At 38.3% G+C, this 19,943-nt stretch overlaps 1 protein-coding gene across 2 annotated transcripts in view; it reads left to right on the top strand.

Annotated features, from left to right (window-relative positions):
- Window positions 1-11,103, top strand: part of STRN (striatin) — a 59,450-nt gene extending 48,347 nt beyond the window's left edge. For both annotated transcript variants that reach the window (XM_088524183.1, XM_088524184.1), the window contains 8 exons: window positions 2,144-2,319; window positions 3,370-3,417; window positions 4,112-4,233; window positions 5,016-5,183; window positions 7,323-7,463; window positions 8,553-8,660; window positions 9,604-9,690; window positions 9,791-11,103. In XM_088524183.1, the coding sequence (XP_088380309.1) occupies window positions 2,144-2,319; window positions 3,370-3,417; window positions 4,112-4,233; window positions 5,016-5,183; window positions 7,323-7,463; window positions 8,553-8,660; window positions 9,604-9,690; window positions 9,791-9,960 (1,020 nt within the window). In that variant the 3' untranslated portion in view covers window positions 9,961-11,103. The remainder of the gene's footprint in view (window positions 1-2,143; window positions 2,320-3,369; window positions 3,418-4,111; window positions 4,234-5,015; window positions 5,184-7,322; window positions 7,464-8,552; window positions 8,661-9,603; window positions 9,691-9,790) is intronic.
- The last annotated feature ends 8,840 nt before the right edge of the window (window positions 11,104-19,943 follow it).

The raw sequence follows: 19,943 nt of genomic DNA, 5'->3' as shown, positions 1-19,943 counted from the left end.
AAATATTTCATTTGGATCAATTATGTGTTCTTAAAAGTTGTGGACACTTCTTATTTTGAGACCTTTTCAACCCACTTGGTTTTTATGTGAGTTGTTTTCTCCCACAGTACGGGAATATTGGCCTGTTTGATTTCATAGTTCATATATTTAAACTGTTGCTTGGACAGCCTTAAATTTAAGGAAAGGTTTCGATTAGTGTAGATTATTAATGTATAACTTAGATTATTTTCTACCTTTGTGTGCCTGTTCTTGGAATTTTGGTGTGGAGTTTGCAGTAGGCTCTTGCTTGTTTGCCTCTGGCTTTGATCAACAAAAGTATCCATCATGTTACCTGTATATCTTGGCTCTTCTGGAATTGCCAAGTGGTTTATATAATATAGAGTAAAACACCTGCAGACAGCATTGCTGTGATTGTCAAAAACTAATAGCACCAGCTCAGGTACTAACTGTGGGGTGCATCCTCTCCCGTACCCTGGAAAATGAACAAACTAACTGATTTTCAGACCTCTGAATAGCTCACTCTGACGTTTTAGTGGAGAGAGAAAAAGGAGTCTGGCTGTTTTGTGCTTCCCTAACATCAACCGCACTGACACTGTCCTCCAACTTCTTTCTAATTTTTAAAACAATTCTCTGAGATGCCTTTGCCTCAGTACGTTTTTGAATGGATGAGAAGGAAAATGAGAAAACTATCCTGTCGGAATTGGTGTATGCTCTTAGGATGTCTGATGAAGCTGGTGGGTCTGAGAGATGGGTTGCAAGCCCCGTGTTTCTGCCATGGGCAAGTGGGATTCCCTCAGTTACCTAAGTTGCCGTTAGCTTAGATGCTGAGGCAACTGAATTCTGCTCCAGATCCGTATGGTTTTTGTGCACATGTTGTACCCTTTTTGCTGAGACATTCTTGGCCAATCTCCAGAAAATTTGGCAGAGCTGCAAATTCACCGGCCTGCCCCTTGCACTAGCTGCAGCGTGAGCCAGCGGAGCTCTGTAAACTGGCCAAGCAGCGGAGCTGACCAGCTGAGCAGACAGTGCCTCGGTCCTGAGGAGTACTATGGGACTGAGCCTGCTGCTTGTTGTGCCTCGTTTCTTATTGTTTGAATGTGTAGAACACTCTAAGGGAAGCGAGCAAGTAACAAAATGTAAGAAAAGCTGCTTTTAAACCTCTGGTACCTTGCAAAAACATCCAAAATATAGATTTCTGAGTGGCTCAAAACAACTTTCTCTTCTTTACAATTAATAATATTAAAATATTGAAGGGTTTGGAGTTATCTGCAGCTTTCAGTATAATAAAATCATCAGTATTTGAATTGGTTGTTCATATTAATGCTTATTTAACATAGACCTTTGCAGTGATTATGGCGCGGTAAAATTAACCATGGCTATGAGGATTGATGAAGTCTTAAGTCTGCACAGTGTTTTATGTGAATATTTGTTCAAGGAAACACTCCTGAAATAACTGTTATTTCTTAAGGCATTTCTTTTAGTTGTCTTAAAAATGCTATTATTGCCAAATAATTGCTTCTGTATATATGATAGATTATGATTTGCTAATTATACACCTCAGGTGTGTAGCTTTCTCTGCTTTCTTATACTGAATTATCCCAAAACTTGTACTGCCTCAGGAGAATGGGTTAGATTGTATTCCTTTTTGCCCTGTAGGAATTTTTTTTTTTTTTTAAGATCTTTACTTAAGAAACTTCCATGTCAGTAATATTTTAGACATTTATGGAACTCAGCTTGGTTGAGTCAGGCCTACTATTAATGAATGAACCAGTAGGAGTAAGCTGACCTTCAAATCCCAAGCTGTGTTTATAGTGGTATCAGTCGGGAAAGTTATTTTTCAGTTTTTAAATTAGTGAACTTAACAGAAATGCAGTCTATTTCAGACTTTCACAGAACCAGTTATTGTGGAGATATGCTTGTCATCTGTGGTGTTTGTTTGTTTGTTTTGTGAATGTCTTCATACCCATTTTGAACTGGCTAATCAAGGTCAAATGGACTGTTGCTCAAGAACAGGTTGTTTTTGAAAAATGGATGGGGTCATTTGGCATTTGAAAATGTTGAAGCCAAATTGTGATTTTGGCCTTTCTTGTTGTCATCCGCATTAAATATGGCTTATTTATTTATTTATATGTATTTTTAACAGATAGCAAACAATAAGGATGCCTTGAGAAAGACTTGGAACCCCAAATTCACTTTAAGAAGTCACTTTGATGGAATAAGAGGTCTGGCTTTTCATCCAATTGAACCAGTCTTAATAACAGCTTCAGAGGACCATACATTAAAAATGTGGAATTTACAAAAAACAGCCCCAGCAAAAAAGTAAGACCTTTCGTTTCCTTTGTTTCTAAAATACATTTTTATTCATTATTTATGGAAATAAAATTATAGATACAGCTGCTTCTAGCATTCCTTAGAGTTAATGGCAATTGTTCTGGGACTTTAAGAGTTCAGAAACTAGCTGTTAAAAAAGGATGGAAACTTGTAAAGAGTGCCAAGAAAAAAGCCATGCAAGTTCACGAGCGCTTTTTCATTTTCAAAGACAAAAATGATTCACTTCTGTATTTTTCCTGTAGCTAGCATGTCATGATAGCTTACTAGTGGAAATATTTTGACATGGGCTGCTTTAGGTTAGTGTGCTTGCCTGCATGTGACACATAAGAGACAATATACAAAGAGACAATATAACAACACATCTGACCACGTTTGAATTCGTGTATCTATATGTGTGTGCCCAGGTGTGCCTGCCCACACGCAGATTCAGTCATGGACTGACATGATCCTTTGTACACTCTCTCCTTTGTTTTGCTGGGGACTTCCAGAAATGAGAGTATATCCTTAGTTGGGCTAATATAAAAATAGAGTATTCCATATTTTTTAGGCAGAAGGGACAAAACATGGCCTTCATGCAGGCATTATAGGCAGCCCCTGGCTGGTTAAGTTTAGATTAAGGGTTTTGAGACACTACTGCAGTTTTGGTATAAGCTCCCTGTTCCCTCCTAGAGGAAATTAATTGCTCTTAATGATATTTCCTCGAATACTGTTGACACTCCAGTGCTTTCTCACAATTGACTGCTTTGACTTGAAGAATACAGAAGCTACCTGTTAAAGGATGGAGTAGGAGGGAGGTCTCATGTACAGCTTGCATTCACCTTCAAGGTCTTTAAACAAGAAAAAAAAATCAGTTGCATTTTGAAAGAATACAAAAAATTACTAGTTACATGAAAAGTCACGGGAGAGAGAGTTGTGGGAGGACTTCAGAGTTGCTGACTAGAAAGAACGTAGCGATATTTTGGCACATTTTCATAAAATATTTCTAGGAACATTGTGTAAGGTCAAATACATGTTAATGTCTTCCTGTGCTTCATTTAGGAGTGCTTCTCTTGATGTAGAGCCAATATATACATTCAGAGCGCATAAGTGAGTATTTGCTAAGAACATTGTCTTTCCTATTTTAAGAAAAGTAAGATTTTAAACAGGCGCTTTTTTTTCAGTAGCTTCCAGCATGTCAACCGGTAGTTTTCATGAGATGCCCTTACTTCCTACTTTATTTATTTTAAATATCTGCATATGCTCAGTTCCTTTCTGCATAACTATTTACATCTGGAGCTAGGTAAATCGCCATTCAAAAAATTAAAGCTACAAATTAAATGGTTCAGATGTGATCAGATTTTCTGTTCATCATTTTAGTTCTTGCCTTTTGTTCAGTATATGCATCTATACAATGAAGTTCTTTTGAGTGAATTCAAATCTACTGACTGCTTTTCATGAAAGAGTTGTATCTTTTTAAAAAGAGAGAAAAGCTTTTTAAACTAACAAGGGTTATATTTTATAAGTGTTTATAAGGATGACACTGTTCATGCTTCATGTGCTTAATAATTAAATTCTTCTGAATGTAAATTACATTACAGAATATTGTGGAGGTTTTTTTGTAGGAGGTCTTGTATGATCTGAAATACACAGAATTTTTATTGCAGCAAGTGAATTGTATTTAGTAAGAAAGTGTGAAGATTGGGTTGTCTTTTTTTTTCTTTTTTCTTTTCTTTTTTATTTTTTAATTTAATCAATGAATACATTAATAGCCAACCTGTTTTTTTGTGGATTTTTATTCCAGTGGACCTGTGCTTTGTGTGGTGATGAGCAGCAATGGTGAGCAGTGTTACAGTGGGGGAACTGATGGCCTCATCCATGGCTGGAATACAACCAACCCAAACATCGACCCCTATGACTCTTACGGTAAATTGCTATTGGACATAGCAGTGAAATGATACATCTAGACACTGCTGTGTGACTAAAAATTTATAATTCCTAGGAAATTTTTTTTTGAAAATTTAAGAGAGAAAATGGAATATTTGTTTCAGATAGTAGAAGTAAAATTTTGTTTTAACAGTGGTTGATGAGAAGGTCAACTTGATGCCTTCATAAAAAGGGCCTTGATCTCATCAAATTTTGAGCAACAGCTGGGTTGAAAAAGTACCGACCCTAAGCTTTGGCGAGTACAGCAAATGTCTATTTTAATGTTCTTTTCTTTTAGAAAGTGATATGCATCTGAGATAAAAAGAGATTGTATCGTCTGAGACCAAAGATGTTAATATTGTTGGCAAGCAGCCAGTTCAGCAAGTTTTTCCAAATGTGACTGGATGTCAGCCTTGTGTCTGTGTTTTAAAGCATTCCTAACTTCGCAGAGCTGATGGGCCTCAAAGCTGACTTTTAGAGAAAGAGACTCTTGTGGCATTAATAGCTGCTTGAGGTTTGGTTTTGAAGTTGAAGTCCGTGTTGCTGACTAACTTGACGTGGTCGCTTTTGCTGCAACTTGTTTTTGTTCTATTAGTTGCAAATTGGATAAACCGAAGCCAGATATGCTGATGAAATTCAGTCATCTTCACACCAGGATATCTGCTGGTTTTGCCTTACGGGCTGGCTTATTAATGCTGGTCCTCCAACAGAGACCAGAAGGCAACTACTGATGTAACTTAGATTTTACTTTGAAACGTGAATTGTTGTGTTTCTCTTCACAGACCCTTCTGTTCTAAGAGGTGCTTTTGTGGGCCATACGGATGCCGTGTGGGGCCTGGTGTACAGCGGAGCTCACCAGCGTTTGCTGTCCTGCTCAGCAGACGGCACCATACGTTTATGGAAAGCTACAGAAATTGCTCCAGCTCTTAGTATATTTAATGATAATCAAGGTACAGAAAAGCATCCTGCCTTAAAGCTTATGAGTGTCTGTGTTCAGACCGCCATAACTTTGGCCACCGAATGGAAAACTTTCTTGTCTGTTTTGAAGGATCTTATATCTTTATGAATATTTTTGGTAGGGAATGAAGTTTGGCTCCCTTCTCCTGTGATACCTGTTGAATAGATACCTGTACACAGGGGAACAGTCAAAAATATTTAATAGCCAACTCCTGCACGTTATTTGCTGCTGTTTTAGAGACACAGGGTGATGCTTCTACTCTGCAGTAGAGATTGCCTCTAAGTTTCTATCAGGCCGTTGCTTCTAGTTGGCTCAGAATGAAAACCCTTACTTCTTCTTAGTGCTTCAGAATAGGCCTAATTAGATCCAGGCCTGGGTCATAATATGTTTTCAGATTAGATTCCTTATGCTTTTAACACAGTAGTCCTGGTTCAAATTCAGATTTTTTGTGTTGACTAAAAAGCATGAATCTGATCATCCCAAGAGCCACTAATAGGAGGGAAAAAAAAAAAAAAAGTACTCCTTTGAATTTAGTTACTGAAATGTGTCATGTTCAGACCAAAATCCCATTGTTTACCTCCTAGTTTCTTAAAGCTTCTGTTTCAGTAAATGCACTGGAATGAGCCCATTAACACTGCCAAATTCTTGTAGAATTGATCATTCTAAAGGTAAGTTATTAACTGAGACAGTTGCATTGCTCTTCAGAACAACTTCAAGGCTACATAAACTTCTACATAACCGAACTGACTTAGTGAATTATTGTGTAAATCCCTGATCAGATATGTTGGGACAGTTTCTTCTTAGTTAAAGCAAGGCAGAAATGTTTCATGTAGTTTAGTTCTGGCAGAACTGTGTCTCCAAAGGTCTGCAGAGTTCTCTCAAAAATCGGAATGGTTTTCCTACCAGCCTGCCTGCCTCTTTTCTTTGATACCTTCCTTTAAAGCAGGAAGCATTTTGGTTTGAAATGTTAAATTAAGGAGACCAGAGGGGAGAGGAAGGGATCTTGCCTCAGAGAGGTCTTTTTCATGTGTTGTTTCAAACTGGAATGAAATCCAGTTGTGAAATTCCAAAATCCTCCTTTAAAACTCAGTTTTCCCTATGGCTTATTGCAAAGCTTGGAGAGGAAAAAAAAAAAAAAAAAAAAAGGAGGAGGAGGAAAAAAAAATCTTTAAAATTCTCAGCAGCTCTCAATTAAATCCTCTAAGTTAATCTTTATAGATTTACCAGAATGAGTGGACAAGGCAGTGGCACCCCAGTGCTTTTTAGCCTTATTGGAGGATCTCTTAACAAGTACTATCACTCACGAGCACACAGGCAGTATGTCCAAGGTCCTTCTCTTGGAAATCTTAGGTTGAGAGACACGCAGTGATGATATTCCTGCATTAACCTTCAGTGTCCCACTCTGTACCTCGTCCTTTGCCTCCTTCTCCTAACATCTGCTGAGACAGTGTAAAGAGGAGATAAGGTGTATTACTGCTGTGGGCAGGTCAGAAGATGCTTTGTATATGAGTTGATAATTTATATAAATAACTTCCAACGCTGACAGTATCAGCATATAAATTTGCAACTGGCAAAATCAAACAGGGGATTATTAGTAGCTTTTGTGATTAAAATAGTAACTTTAATCACCTGTCCTGCAATTATTTATTTATTTATTTATTTTTTTAACTACAGTCTTTTCAAGTCTTCCTGCTTAATACAGCGGAGGTTTGATTGAGAATTGATCTCAAAGCTGAAAGAAGGAAAAGAGGAATGGTGGTTTTTACTTTCCAGTAGATTTCAGAGTATACCTTTGTCCTAGCCCCAGTTCTAGGTACAATGTCTTAGCACATCAAATAAATAGGATAAAAGTAGTGATCAAGCAGACAATCGAGATTCTTGGTATAATGTAGATTTTTAAAAACTGTAATAAAAAGGCATGCCAGCCTTGAAGTAATAATTTAATACATCTAAGATAGCAGGCTGTGTTCCAGCATTTCAATTAGTGCATTGGAGAATACAAACTGTATTTGTTTTTAAGGTCAAATTAGGTTTTTCTTTCCTAAAGATGCCCTTTTTAAAAACAAAGTGCTTTGTTTGTGTGTTTGTTTTGATTAAATCATGCAGAATTGTTTTCTAAATTGTTTTCTAGAACTGGGAATCCCTTCCTCAGTAGATCTTGTGAGCAGCGACCCAAGCCTCATGGTAGCATCATTTAACAGTGGGCACACGAGCATTTTTAACATGGAGACACAGCAACGAATTCTCACCCTGGAGTCTGGAGTCGACACTAGTATGTACCAAAAAAAACCCAAAAAACTCTTGCTTAGAGTTTTCTCTGCTAAGACCAGCAACTATTAATGGGAAGTGGGAAGTGCTTTCAAAATAATAGGCAGAGACTGTAATGGTAGCTAACGTTATGAATCACATTATAGTCTGCGTTTTAAGTTGTTATTTCTGTACCAGACCTTATGGGCACTTCAGCAACAGAAGGGTGCACGTACTGGTGACAAAAGGTAGAAGAAGAAACCACTGTGAATTATTCTTTTATATTGTATAAGTGTGCAGTCTTTAAGTCTTTTTTTTTTTTTAACATTATTCTTTTTTTTTTAAGTACATAAGGTACCTAAAGAGATACACTACAGAACTTCTGTATCTGTATAAAATCAAAATTATTGATCTTTGGTATGGGCTTTCTTCTTTTTGGCATTTTAAAACCGAAAATAGCCAGCTTTGATACACTTTCAGGTGCTATAAGGGAGTACTTTTAGGTGTTTCTAGTAATTTACATTTTTAGGTGTCCTTTGGATGGTGACACTACTTGTAGGTTCCATTTTTTTTCCACTTAAAATGGAAGTGGATCGCATAGCAAGCGATCTCTAGTGGTATTTTATTTCATTTGGCAAAATTTTGATTAGTTGATGCTGAGTGTCCTTTGGCTGCAGTTTTACTAAATATCTTGTTTCGTGTGGGAGTTTATTGTGTTTTGATCTGGGAAGCGGACGTGTGTGTTTTCTCTGCTAATCTGTCCCTCTGAAGAGCACTCTTGCATTAGTCTGTGCATCGAGGCAATGCTTCCATTTCTCATCAAAACATGAAGCACCAAAAAGAATTTCCTAGTTCCTGCTTTGATAGTAGTAGTTTAAGGGCAGGATAGAGACTTCAGTCTTAATGTTTCAAAATGCCTGAAGGCCAGAAAAAATGATACTACTGTGAATAGGTGTTTTAGAGTAAAAAAAAAATCTGAAGTGTTAGTTGAAAGAATTTCCATTGTGTAAAATTAAGAATTGTATTACTAATAAGAATGATCACACATTTATTTCGTAGTAGCAGTTTTTCAATTTAGCAATTCCTATGTTGATATACATTTTTTTTTTCTTAGCAATCAGTTCTTCCTGTCAGATAAACAGAGTCATCAGCCACCCAACTCTTCCAATTAGTATCACTGCTCATGAGGACAGACACATCAAATTCTATGACAACAATACAGGTAGGTATACTCCCAACATACATTAGTCATAGCAGTTGTATAAAATAAAACAGAGACAATTTCTTTGTGATTAATTATGCGTCACATAAATCCTGAGCAATGTTTAAAGGTGGATATCATCTGACAGAGAAATAGCTTTTCATGAGTAGAGACAGAAGATGGCCAGTCCATATAAAGGAATATTTGATTGGAATGGAGTGTCAATCTGGTTTTATTTCAAGGAATCTTGAGGATATCCGTTTTACAACTTCTTTACTTCCAGGTCACGCTATATTTAAAGTTAGGAACTTGCAATATTCTTGTTGATTGTGTGTCACTACTCTGATTTGTGTTAAATGAGAAGAGGTCTAAGGACCCAATGGAAGTTGAGAAAACAGCTGAAAATAGCTGGTTTGTTTAATGTAGCTCTGAAATAGTAGAGGAAACATACCCTTTTCATTTTGTCTATTTGGCCCTTAATTTGTTATTTTTAATAGTAAGCCATTATTGTAATTAGACATTGATTCTGTGTTGATTAAATATATCACTTATTCCTCTTCTAGTTTAGATTCATTGCTTAGTGTACTCGGTCACTGTTCTCCTTCACACTCAAGATATTTCTGCTTAACTTTAATCACTTAAGAGGCAGACACTCAATGGGCCCCCTGACTGCAGCGCCAGGACGATTGTGCACACACAGTGTAGGGGCTGACAAAGCTGGTAGTATTTGTGCTGCCCCTCTTCTGAGATAGTAAACGTTATAAGAATGATTTCTTGCATAATAATAATCAACTGTGAGACAAGATCTTGTATTTAGAGTAAGGTAGGCTGAGGGAAGCAAAGAATACAGATAATTAAGTGCAGAGAGATAATGTGAATCTTTTTCTCATTTTCTTTTTTTCTCTTTCTCTTTTTTATTTATTTATTTTTTTTTATTTTTTAATTTTTTTTTATTCCCCCAAAGGAAAACTGATCCATTCCATGGTAGCTCATTTAGATGCAGTTACAAGTCTAGCTGTTGATCCCAATGGCTTGTATTTGATGTCTGGCAGTAAGTATATTAAATTTCATTATTTTCCTTTCTCATTATGGTGGTAAACTTGAGAATTATAACAAAACTGTTTTTTTTTTTTTTTCTCTCCTCTCTTTAGGTCATGACTGTTCAATTCGCTTGTGGAATCTTGAAAGTAAAACCTGCATCCAGGAATTTACTGCTCATCGCAAAAAATTTGATGAATCCATTCACGATGTGGCATTCCACCCATCCAAATGCTATATTGCCAGTGCAGGAGCAGATGCTCTGGCTAAAGTGTTTGTATGACAGAGTGCTTCCCTTTCAACTCTAGCTTGTATATATTTAACCAGCTGCACAAAAGAGAAGAAGAGGGCAAGAGTCTCCTTACCCTGCCCTATAATTCAGAGAATGTTTGTAAGTGTTTAGTTTTTGCGGGGTGCTCTTTTCTAAATTAAGGTTTGTTCTGGTTTCTGTGAGCTCAGCTGGTGCTGAGAGCTTGGAAACTCTCAGTTTCAAATAGTTCAAAAACAAAAGAAGCGCTTTTGTTTCAGAGGGTGTGAGTTTTCGTCCAGGCAGGCCTTGGGGGAAACTTAGGTCTATGTATTCTCTATTAATAAAATGGGATACTGGAAAGGAACAGTCCAGTTGCTTCAGGGAGCGGGAAAAGAGGGAAACTTCCTGGGATGCTTCTCATGGGGAATCTTAATGTGCTTAAAACTAAATCACCTGGAAAACGTGTCAGTTCACATGCTCATTACTGTGCCATGTGAGAGGCTCTTATCATCCCTTTGGTATTAATAAGTAGATAGTGTTCAGAGAGCAGTAGCTGATAGATAATCTCAGCCACCTGGCTGTTAGCCTAAGAGAAGTGTGGTAGAGGAAAGCAAATTACTAACAAAAATTAAAATGCAGAAAAGTTTTGTTACATCTTTTATGTTATACAGCAAATATTTAGTTTGCAAAAAAGTTATATAATTTTTTTAAAGACTGTATTAGCGTGTGGCTAGAAGCTGAGCCTTTAGTCTAGTCACAATTAACAACAGACTGAAGCAGTCTGTATATACTGTAGTAGCAGATTAACTTATTCAGATTTATAATACTGTTTATTCTTGGAGGTCTGGCACAAGAAATTGTCACACAACTTTCCAAAGAAACTCGCTTACAGTTTAATTATCAGATATTCATTTCTTCTTTCTGTTCCTGCTAAAAAAGAGGGAAAAAAAAAAAGGTGTCATTCAGGGCATTAAGTGTAAAAGTGAAATACTTTAGTTCATTTGGAGATAAAAACTGTACCTGTTACTCCATGTGAGTTCAATTACTGTAACAGATATCCATACAAAGTTCCACCGATTTGAAAGATTCTGCTATTTCTAGAGGTATTTCCTAACTTTAACACTTGTGGAACTTTTAAGCATGTTGTGCCAATGATCAGGTTATGTGAAGAATGAGTGCTTTTTTTTTTTTTTTTTAATTACTCAACAGATGTGCTTTGCTTGTGTATTCAGGGCTGCTCTGTTGATTTGAATGACAAACAACTTTTAAACCCATATATTATTCTTATCCCTTTTTAAAGGAGAGTACCTGGTTTCTTTTCTATTACACAGCATTATCAGAGTTCTTACTTCTCTTTTCCAAGTCTGTGGAGGTTGGTGTTTTCCTTTTAAGTGCAATGAAAAGCAGAATTCATGCTGGAGATTGTGTGCTGTTGACGTGAGTAGGAAAGAACCCAAGGTAACTCTTCCAAATACCACCCTGAGCTTAGGACTGGAAGTTGATAAATAAATCTTTACCTTTAAAACTGACACTTCTTAAAAAGGAATCATTGAAAGATACCGACATAGGATTTGATCATGCTGTTTTAGAGCGATCTTTCAGGATGGGACTATGTTTTAAGATGAACACAGAGTTTAGATTAACTGCATTATTTAGAGTAAAAGGTTGACCTGTGCTGTTTGAGCCTGCAACACATTATATTTACTGCTAAAATCTCCTGGAATACCTTTTATTGCTCAGAATATTCAGATATGTCACTTCATGATACTGATAGGCAATGTATTTCCATAGATAAGATGAAAACGTTTACCATTAAACAGTCAACTACAATAGTAATTCAGACTTTTTAGTTTTTCTGATGTGTTTTGGTTATGATGAAAAGGGGGAAACTTGGCTGCAAACTGAGCATTCAACTTGGTGAGAGTTCTGTGTACTTGACTCTTATTCTTTCAGTGTCATTATTTTATTTCTTTTTGAAAAGGAATTACAAAGGTTTATTTGAAAAAAATCTAAAAGTTATGTATATTATATATGTGTATATATATATTGTAAACATGTATTAAACGTGTCTAGTAAGGGAAGACTCCATGGGTGCATTTTAATGTTTTAGTATTAAGAGTTCTCTTGAGTTTGTGTATACAAAGGATAACGGTGTGAGTATGAAATGAATGTTGTGCTTTTGCTTACACAATACAATACGTAGCTACTATTGGTTAAATTGCTGTACATAAAACTAATAGGCCAGCATGCTTGTTTTTAAAGACGGTCATTCTGATTACCATTGGAATGTAAGAAGGAGCTGTTCAAATGTGAATTGAAAGACAAAAATCACTGAATTGTGATTCTGTAAAGCTGGCAATAGCTAGAGGATGAGGTGCCTTTAAAAAAAAAAAAAAAAAAGAACAAAAAAACAAATGTAGCCTTACAAGAGGTTGTGGAGTATATATATTTTTGTGCTGGTCTTCATAATTGATGTCAATGTCTTTTTACTGTACTTGCTCACATACTTGTAGGACTGCAGGGTATTGTGCATGAGCCTGTCAGATCTTCTGAACATCATCATAGAAGTTAGGGATGAAAAAATTATGTAGGTTACCTAGTTCATCTGCTTGCTAAAACAGGTTTGTAGACTTATGCATTTTAATAGTGTCTTGGACAGTGAGGTTTTTATGTATGTTCAAAATGATTAGGCTTCCTTTGGCAGATTATTTCAATTACTGTATCTCACTGACAGGAGAATTTGCCTGATGTTTAGCAGTTCTTTTTTGTAATTTCACGCCAGCATTCCCAGTTGTGTTCTTTTGTGCCATTTAAATGTTCCTCATCTTCGTAACTGGGAACCTGCAAGTGCATATTAGCTCTAGTTGTATTTTAATGTTCCTCTCATCATTCCTCAAGCTATTCTTAGCCTGCTCCTTTTACATAGCAATCTTTTTTTTTTTTCTTCTGTTTTCAGCTTGTGGCCTCATTTCTCCGTAGCCTGGTGCCTACAACACCATTCCATACACATGACTCATTGCACTTAGACGGAAGTAACCTGATTTTATTTTTTCTTTATCTGTAACATGCTGCCTTTGCATAGGAAGTCCAGACTTTTGGTCTTATGGCTCGTGTCACACAAACACAAATCTTATTTGTCTGACAGCTGTTTTAAGCACAAGCATTGCTGCTTCTCAAGTTTCTTCTGCACTGCTCAGTGTGTATCTGTGCTTCCCCTTCAGCCGGATACCTAACCCTTCTTTCATAATTAATGATTTTTTTGTAAGTTTTGAAATTCTGATTTCTGTGTGCACTAAAATATTTTTAGCTCCCTTTTATGTGCAGCTCTTCCAAGTTTGGATTGGTAATTTCAAGAATGTGAAATATATATATATATATATAAAGATATCAAATATAAGTAAAACTGGACAATAAGCATTTTTGTGCAACTCAGTATATTGCATTTTACCATTACTGGTTTTCCCATATCTAATTCACGTGGTACACTTTGTAATGGTTAACTCAGAAACGTTAGTTTATGTTCGTCTATGCTACTGACTTTGGTATTCGTGACCAACTATAAAGGAGGAGCTGCAGTCTTATATACTGAAAATTGGTCCACTTGGTTGAATTATTTTTATTTCTAAATTATAGTGCTGTGGTATGTGTTTTTACTTATTGATTCAGTTACCAAAACACTCACACAAAATGATTTAAAATAACCTGGAAAAAAGCTCTAGATATAATTATATTGTATAAAATATTTATTTCACTTTTATTATAGAGTCCTGGTCAATGCATTTATTTTTGTGCCTCAAAAGACGTACCAAGTAAAAGACTTTGTTTATGGCTTATAGGAAAATCACAATTAATATTTTTGGATCTCATTCATCCTTATTTTGATACAATGTTTTTTTTACCTAGGAGTCTGTACAACTGCATGCCACCTACTTTTTTCTTTTTTTGTCGTATGCTTTCAATTAATTATGTGTTAAATCAGCCCCTTATATCATGCATTTGAGTGTGTGATGTTTAACATTCATCTTTGTGGTTAGGCTATGAAGTGTCATTTTGTAGTTGTGAATTTAAGTAGAAATTTAAACTTTCGCATAAGTGTGTGAAGGATAAAGGACTTAATCACACTATATTTTTCAGTACGTCTCTCTGATCTCAGACGTGCTCCTTTCTCCCCCTCCCTGGTCCCGCTTTAACAACGTAATTTTGGGAGCAGCGATTTTCATAAACTGAATGTCACTTGGTCAGTATTTGATTCGCAGAAGTATTAGTCCATACTAAAGGAAACAAAAAATGAAAAAGCAGGCATAACCATCAGTTCATGAAGGTGTTCCAGCGCCTTCCAAGTTGTGTATCTGGAAGTGTTTGCAGCCTGGGGTTCGGCAGGGTCTTTTCAGGACTGTCTTAGGGAGACTGTTTGACGCCTTTGTGAAATATTTGTTATGGATTATAAGCAGTAAGTCCTATGTGGTCCAGTTTATAGTTTCCTAAAATCTATTTTATAATGGGTCAAATTTTGTAAGGTAGCTTGAGTGACAGCAGAAAACCCAGCTACAATGTTTGTCCCTGTGCCTGGGCACCAAAGGGCTATAGTGGTGGTGGAGTCCGCTTGCTGCAGCGTCAGGCTCGTGATCTAACATTAACAGATTCTTCGGTGTTAACGCTAAATGAGTCCCTGCTGGACAGTTTTAATTAGTAATGTTATTTTATTCGGAAGATTGGCGGACGCTGGTTGGGGGCTGCGTGCCCATCCGTGGGGGAGCTGCCAGGTCGCCCACCGATGTGTCCAAGGGCTGCGTTGGCTCCACGTCGCTGCCGCGGTCCGGGATGCTCACGGAGCTGTGCCTGGGGCTGTCGTGGAGAGACATGGAAACCACTTAAATGTCAGAGGAGCAAGTCCAGGGAGGGCTTCCCCGAGCTACTCCTACGTTTTATTCGTTTATCCGTTTGTTGCAGGCGGTACGTAGGGCAGAATTTAGTGTTTTATGTCAAAGATAAAATTTATTCAAATTTCGAACCTGTACCACTTTAGAGGAGGAAATGGCAAGATAGTTCTAACAGGTCATTTCTTCAGTTCTAAGAACAGAGCCTTCCTCTTAACTCAGGCCTCTTCTGGGGGCCCGACTGGGCTGAGATAGGTACCTCAGACAGCTCTCATGGGACCTCACTCGCCCTTCCGGGGAGACACTTTCCTTAAAAAAAAATTACAGAATTAAGACTCTGTCTTGGGATGTCTGTCAGGAATGAACCAAAGCCACAAAATTTGCAAAACAGAAATGATGATTAGGCTTGTTAATCAGGTTAGGAAATCAGTCATTACCTTCATATTTAAAAATAATGTATTACACATATAGTGTCATTTCTCTCCTCATAACTATCCTATTCTAAACATTATGCTGCTTATAAAGCAGCATTTGAAAACCTTCTGAAATTTATGGATATTCAGTAGAAATCATTTTGGCCTTAACTGTTGAAAACGAAGAAATCTGAATATGAGAAAACATGTGTGGTAGATGGTTTGTATAAAACGGTGCAATCTTTGACATGAATATTTGAGTTTTCTTGGGCATCTGCTTTTGGTAAGCATTGCAGCAATGCTCAGTTTAGCTCTTCTTGCGGAGTGACAGAGAGGAGGCAAAGATTTTTCTGCAAAATCTGCTACCTGTCCCTGTCTGACAAACATTTCAGGAAACTCCCTTTTTCCAGAAGGAGGTGAAGGCGTTGAGAATGTTCTGTCTAAATGTGATACATTTTCGGCTGATAGTAAGTTAAGTCTCGACTCTTTCACCATCAAATGGTTTAGGCTTATAGAAGAGTAGCGTTAGGGAAATTAATGGTCTATAAACTGCAGGTCAAACCCTCAGTAATGTTTTTGAGTGGGAGTGAAATGGAGAAACAAGCGGTAGACAGGATTTATTCTGTCCAGTTACACATGGGGCGCTTTAGGAGGGAGAAGTCGCATTTTAGAAGATGATCTTACGTCCTGTAGAGCAGTGTAGCAAACACGGAGGAGGAGCTAGATTGACTTCTGCGCAAATAGCCCTTGCTCAAACACTCCTGTTCAGCCCATCCGGCTAGTCCTGTAGCCTCTTGCCCAAACGCATGAAGTGCCGTATCCATTAAGATGGTGTTCCTGAGAACCCAACTGCAGGGTGTGAGTGCAGTTGGTTGAAGAGAAAACCTCTGGCCTGGTTTGCTGTCGGCAGGTGTTGGTTGCAGGCTGAGGAAATCCAAACCACACCTGCACTGGAGAAGCCTTTCGTAGCGCGTGCCGGTCAGCGCCGGTCTCCTCTGGCTCGGGCCTGCCCTGTGCTGCTGCGTGTGGAGCTCGGCTGGCCCTGGGCGTGCTGCCAGGCCGTGCTGTGCTCCAGGGAGATCAAACCCGCGCTTCGTGTGGCTTCGATCCCATGATAAACACCATGGTGTGGTTTTTGAGCTGCCCCGAGCCCTGCATTGACAGGGTCCTCCAGCCCTGCCTGCTTGCTTCACCCCTTGAGTTCCTTGCTTGCTCTTTCCAGAACCCCTTGGCCCTAGTGCCAGAACGTTAAGTGGCAGGTTGAGAAAAGATTTACACAGCTGGGGTTTGTACTTTTCTAAAAGGGAAGGGATAACTTGTTACCAAGCCAAATATTTTCATTATTTTGGATTACTTACTAAAAGCAGCCAAAAACATTGTTTAAGGGATAAATTATGGACTTCAAGCTAATATTTTTCCATTAAGAATTTATTTTTTTATTCTCCTTTCATCAAGATAGCGGTCTTTGAATGTAGCTTGTTTTCAGATGTATGGCTCCTAAAGTTGCTGTTTCCTTGCAGTCAGACAATTACAAGCATACACAAGTTTTGAGGACTGTCTCATGTGTTAGCATTTTCCTTTTCTGGAAATGGAAAGTGAGCATGTTAGTTACTAATTTCTTGTACCTTTGCAGCCTAGCAGACTGCAAAGCGGTTTTTGTGCTATATTTTCCTTGAATCATGCATCTGAAAAAACTTGTAGGAGAAGATCTGTGATAATGAGACTATTGTTGCTGTAACATTTTCTGTTGGCATTTCTGAGCACGTCTGCTACCTGCACTGTGCTTCATGTAGGTATATTCAGTTGGTTTCTTTCAAACAGTTGTCAGGTAACCGAAAAACTGCTTTCAGATAAATTTCTTTGCCTTATTGTTGGATTTGCTTTTCACCATAATGTCAGTTTGGACTTTTTTTTTGCTTGGTTATCTTGTACTTCTTTTGTTCCTACAAAAACAAGTGTTGTATAGAGTAACCTGACAGTTCCCTTTCATAGGTTGTAACCACTTAAATGTTAGTAATTACAATTGCTCCTCTTCTTTTTTGAGTCACTTCCATGACAGATGGTTGATATGAAAAGGCTACTGTTACCGATCCGTAAACCCTTCGTTAAGCAGCTAAAGGAAATGAAGATTCCCCAGCAGAGTTGTGCTGAGGCTATGATGTTGCATGCCAGTTTGAATGACTACTTTGAAAAAATGTTGGGCTTCAAGTGTCTTGCAAAAATGGTGGATCCAAATGAGAAATATCTGCTTGTTGATCAATACAGTCTGCTTCTTAGTTTGTGTATGGTTCAGTACAAGGTTGTGTCAGAATTACAATGCCACCAAATTACCTTGTTTAAATGCTACTGCTGTGTAAAAGTGAATGTTATCTTAAGTGAGATATTCTGCTTCTAGTTTGTGAAGGAAGTAGTTCTCTTCGGAGCAGTTCTCTTCGGAGCACGAATCAATACATTTCATATAACTCATGACTCCAGAAAGGCTTTTTATTCATGGAAAATGAGAGAAATGAAATAGTGATTTGTTCTCTAAAAATTTGATAAGCATTTATCATTAAAAATACAAATTTTTGCTTTAAATGAAAATGCTGCATCAAACATTAAATATTAAACTTCATACTAAAGTTCCATATTTTAAAATCTTGGATAAATATCTAAAATGACAAAGATAGAGAATTCTGTGGGAGATTATTTTGAAATACACCAGTATATTTTTGAGCTTCTCAATTGCAACCCTGAATTTTCTATTTTTCACTGCAATTCATGTTTTGTGAAACTTCTTGGGTAGCTTATACTTAAAGTTACATTCACTTGCCTGACTAAGCCAAGTAAATACTTTGTCATTAAAATTATATAGATCTGCTTATGTTAGTGTGCAGTTCAAAATGAGACCACACTGAGGTAACCATACAGGTATTTATATTGGTATGACAGTAGTGAAGTGGGATAGCTGTATATTGTACCCGCAATCTGTGCTGAGCAAAATCACATGGACTTCCAGAAATAAGCAATGTTTTTTAAGAGCAGCTTTATTTAATGTTACAGCAGCAAGTAAGTGTCATTTGTACCATATAATTATGTAAATTGGGTGCTAATAAATACTATTTTTCAACATTTTGTATTGTGTTCGTGATTCTGCTCGTTTCTTATCAAGAGAAGTGTGGTCATGGGGCATGTACCAGGAGGGGGAAGTTGCAAACTAGCACAAGCTGACATGAGATTAGACAGCTTCATGTGACCTTCCTTTCAAACTGTGCAAAATATAATTAACACGTCTCCACTTTTCTGCTCCCCATCTGTTTTGTTTTTCTGCTCTTATGCCATCCTGGCCCTGCTGGTGCCCTGCGTCTTCCCACGCGCTTACGGACATGGTCTTTGGTATCTCCGTCGGGTGATTCATCACCTTTGCTTGGGAGTGGATTTATCAGCGGCATGTGGATCCCAGGGGAACACGGAACGCGCCCTAGGTAGGGCAGTCATTTAAAGCAGAAATAAGTGCGCAGTTCTGCCCGTGGCGGGCAGTGAGAGCGCACCAAGCATCGCCGCAGAGGGCAGTGCCGCTGCTGCAGGGAGGAGCTCGGAGCAGCCCTGGCGGGGGTGGGATGGGAACCTACGCAGCGCAGAACCGAACGAGTTGTTAGCCAGCCCGGCCTGGGGTTTTTTCTAAGCTTGTAGGTGGGGTAAGTAAAGTTCTGGTCTCCTCTCCGTGGTAGGTAAAATAATCCTTCGGGGCAAAGGAGATGATGAAGGCACTGGAGCATCTGCCGTGCGAGGAAAGACTAAGTGATCTGGGCCTGCTTAGCCTGGAGAGGATTGAGGGGAGCTGATCAATATGTACAAATACCTGAGGGGAGAATGCAAAGAGGATGGGGCCAAACTCTTCTCAGTGGTGGCCAGTGAGAGGACAAGGGCTAATGGCTATAAATTAAAACACAGGAAGTTTCGTCTCCATATGAGGAAGAACACCTTTACTGTGGGGGTGACAGAGCCCTGGAACAGGCTGCCCAGAGAGGTTGTGGAGTCTCCTCTGGAGATCTTCTAAACCTGCCTGCATGCTGCCCTGTGCCACGTGCTCTAGGTGTCCCTGCTGGAGCAGGGGGGTTGGACTAGATGATCTCTAGAGGTCCCTTCCAACCTCAACCATCCTGGGATTCTGTGGCTTAGCCCTGCTCATCTTTCTTCATGGGAAAAGGGGAGTCACCTTACAAAATAACAATTTTTTCGTGTAACTGGTATAACCTTCACGCTAGTGTTCTGCTTCTGAAAAGGATCAGTACAAAACTTCTTGAAATAAGGCGAAAAAGCTCTTATTGAGCTGTGTAGGAATAACCTGCTCACACAGGGACACCTTCCCTGCATCCTTAGGGATTTGCCTATGAACTGGCTGGACATATCCCTTTGTGGGGGAAAGTGAGCCTGTTCTCTTTGGCCATATGGTGAAACTTTTAACTAGTGTTTGAGTGTGGGCTTAAAAATAATCCATTTCCATGAGGGATTGTTGGAGTTGGTTAAACTGCCAACTCAGACTGATGGGGCTAACCTAGTAAAAAGGAAAATATCTTTTTCTCGTGCTACTCATTATGACTGGCAGTTGAATGTGAAGAATGTAGCTGATATATTTCTAAACCTGTTGTGCCCCACAGGATTGACTTGCTATGTTTAACAAAGAAAAAAAAGACTCGTATGGGGAATTTGAGATGCAGCGATATAGATGTACACTTGCAATGTT

Source organism: Tinamus guttatus, unplaced genomic scaffold (genome assembly GCF_059628265.1).
Source record: "Tinamus guttatus ecotype Peru unplaced genomic scaffold, ASM5962826v1 Tinamus_guttatus_pri_ptg000208l, whole genome shotgun sequence".
Taxonomy (NCBI): Eukaryota; Metazoa; Chordata; class Aves; order Tinamiformes; family Tinamidae; genus Tinamus; species Tinamus guttatus.
This window is presented reverse-complemented; position numbering and strand designations above follow the sequence as displayed.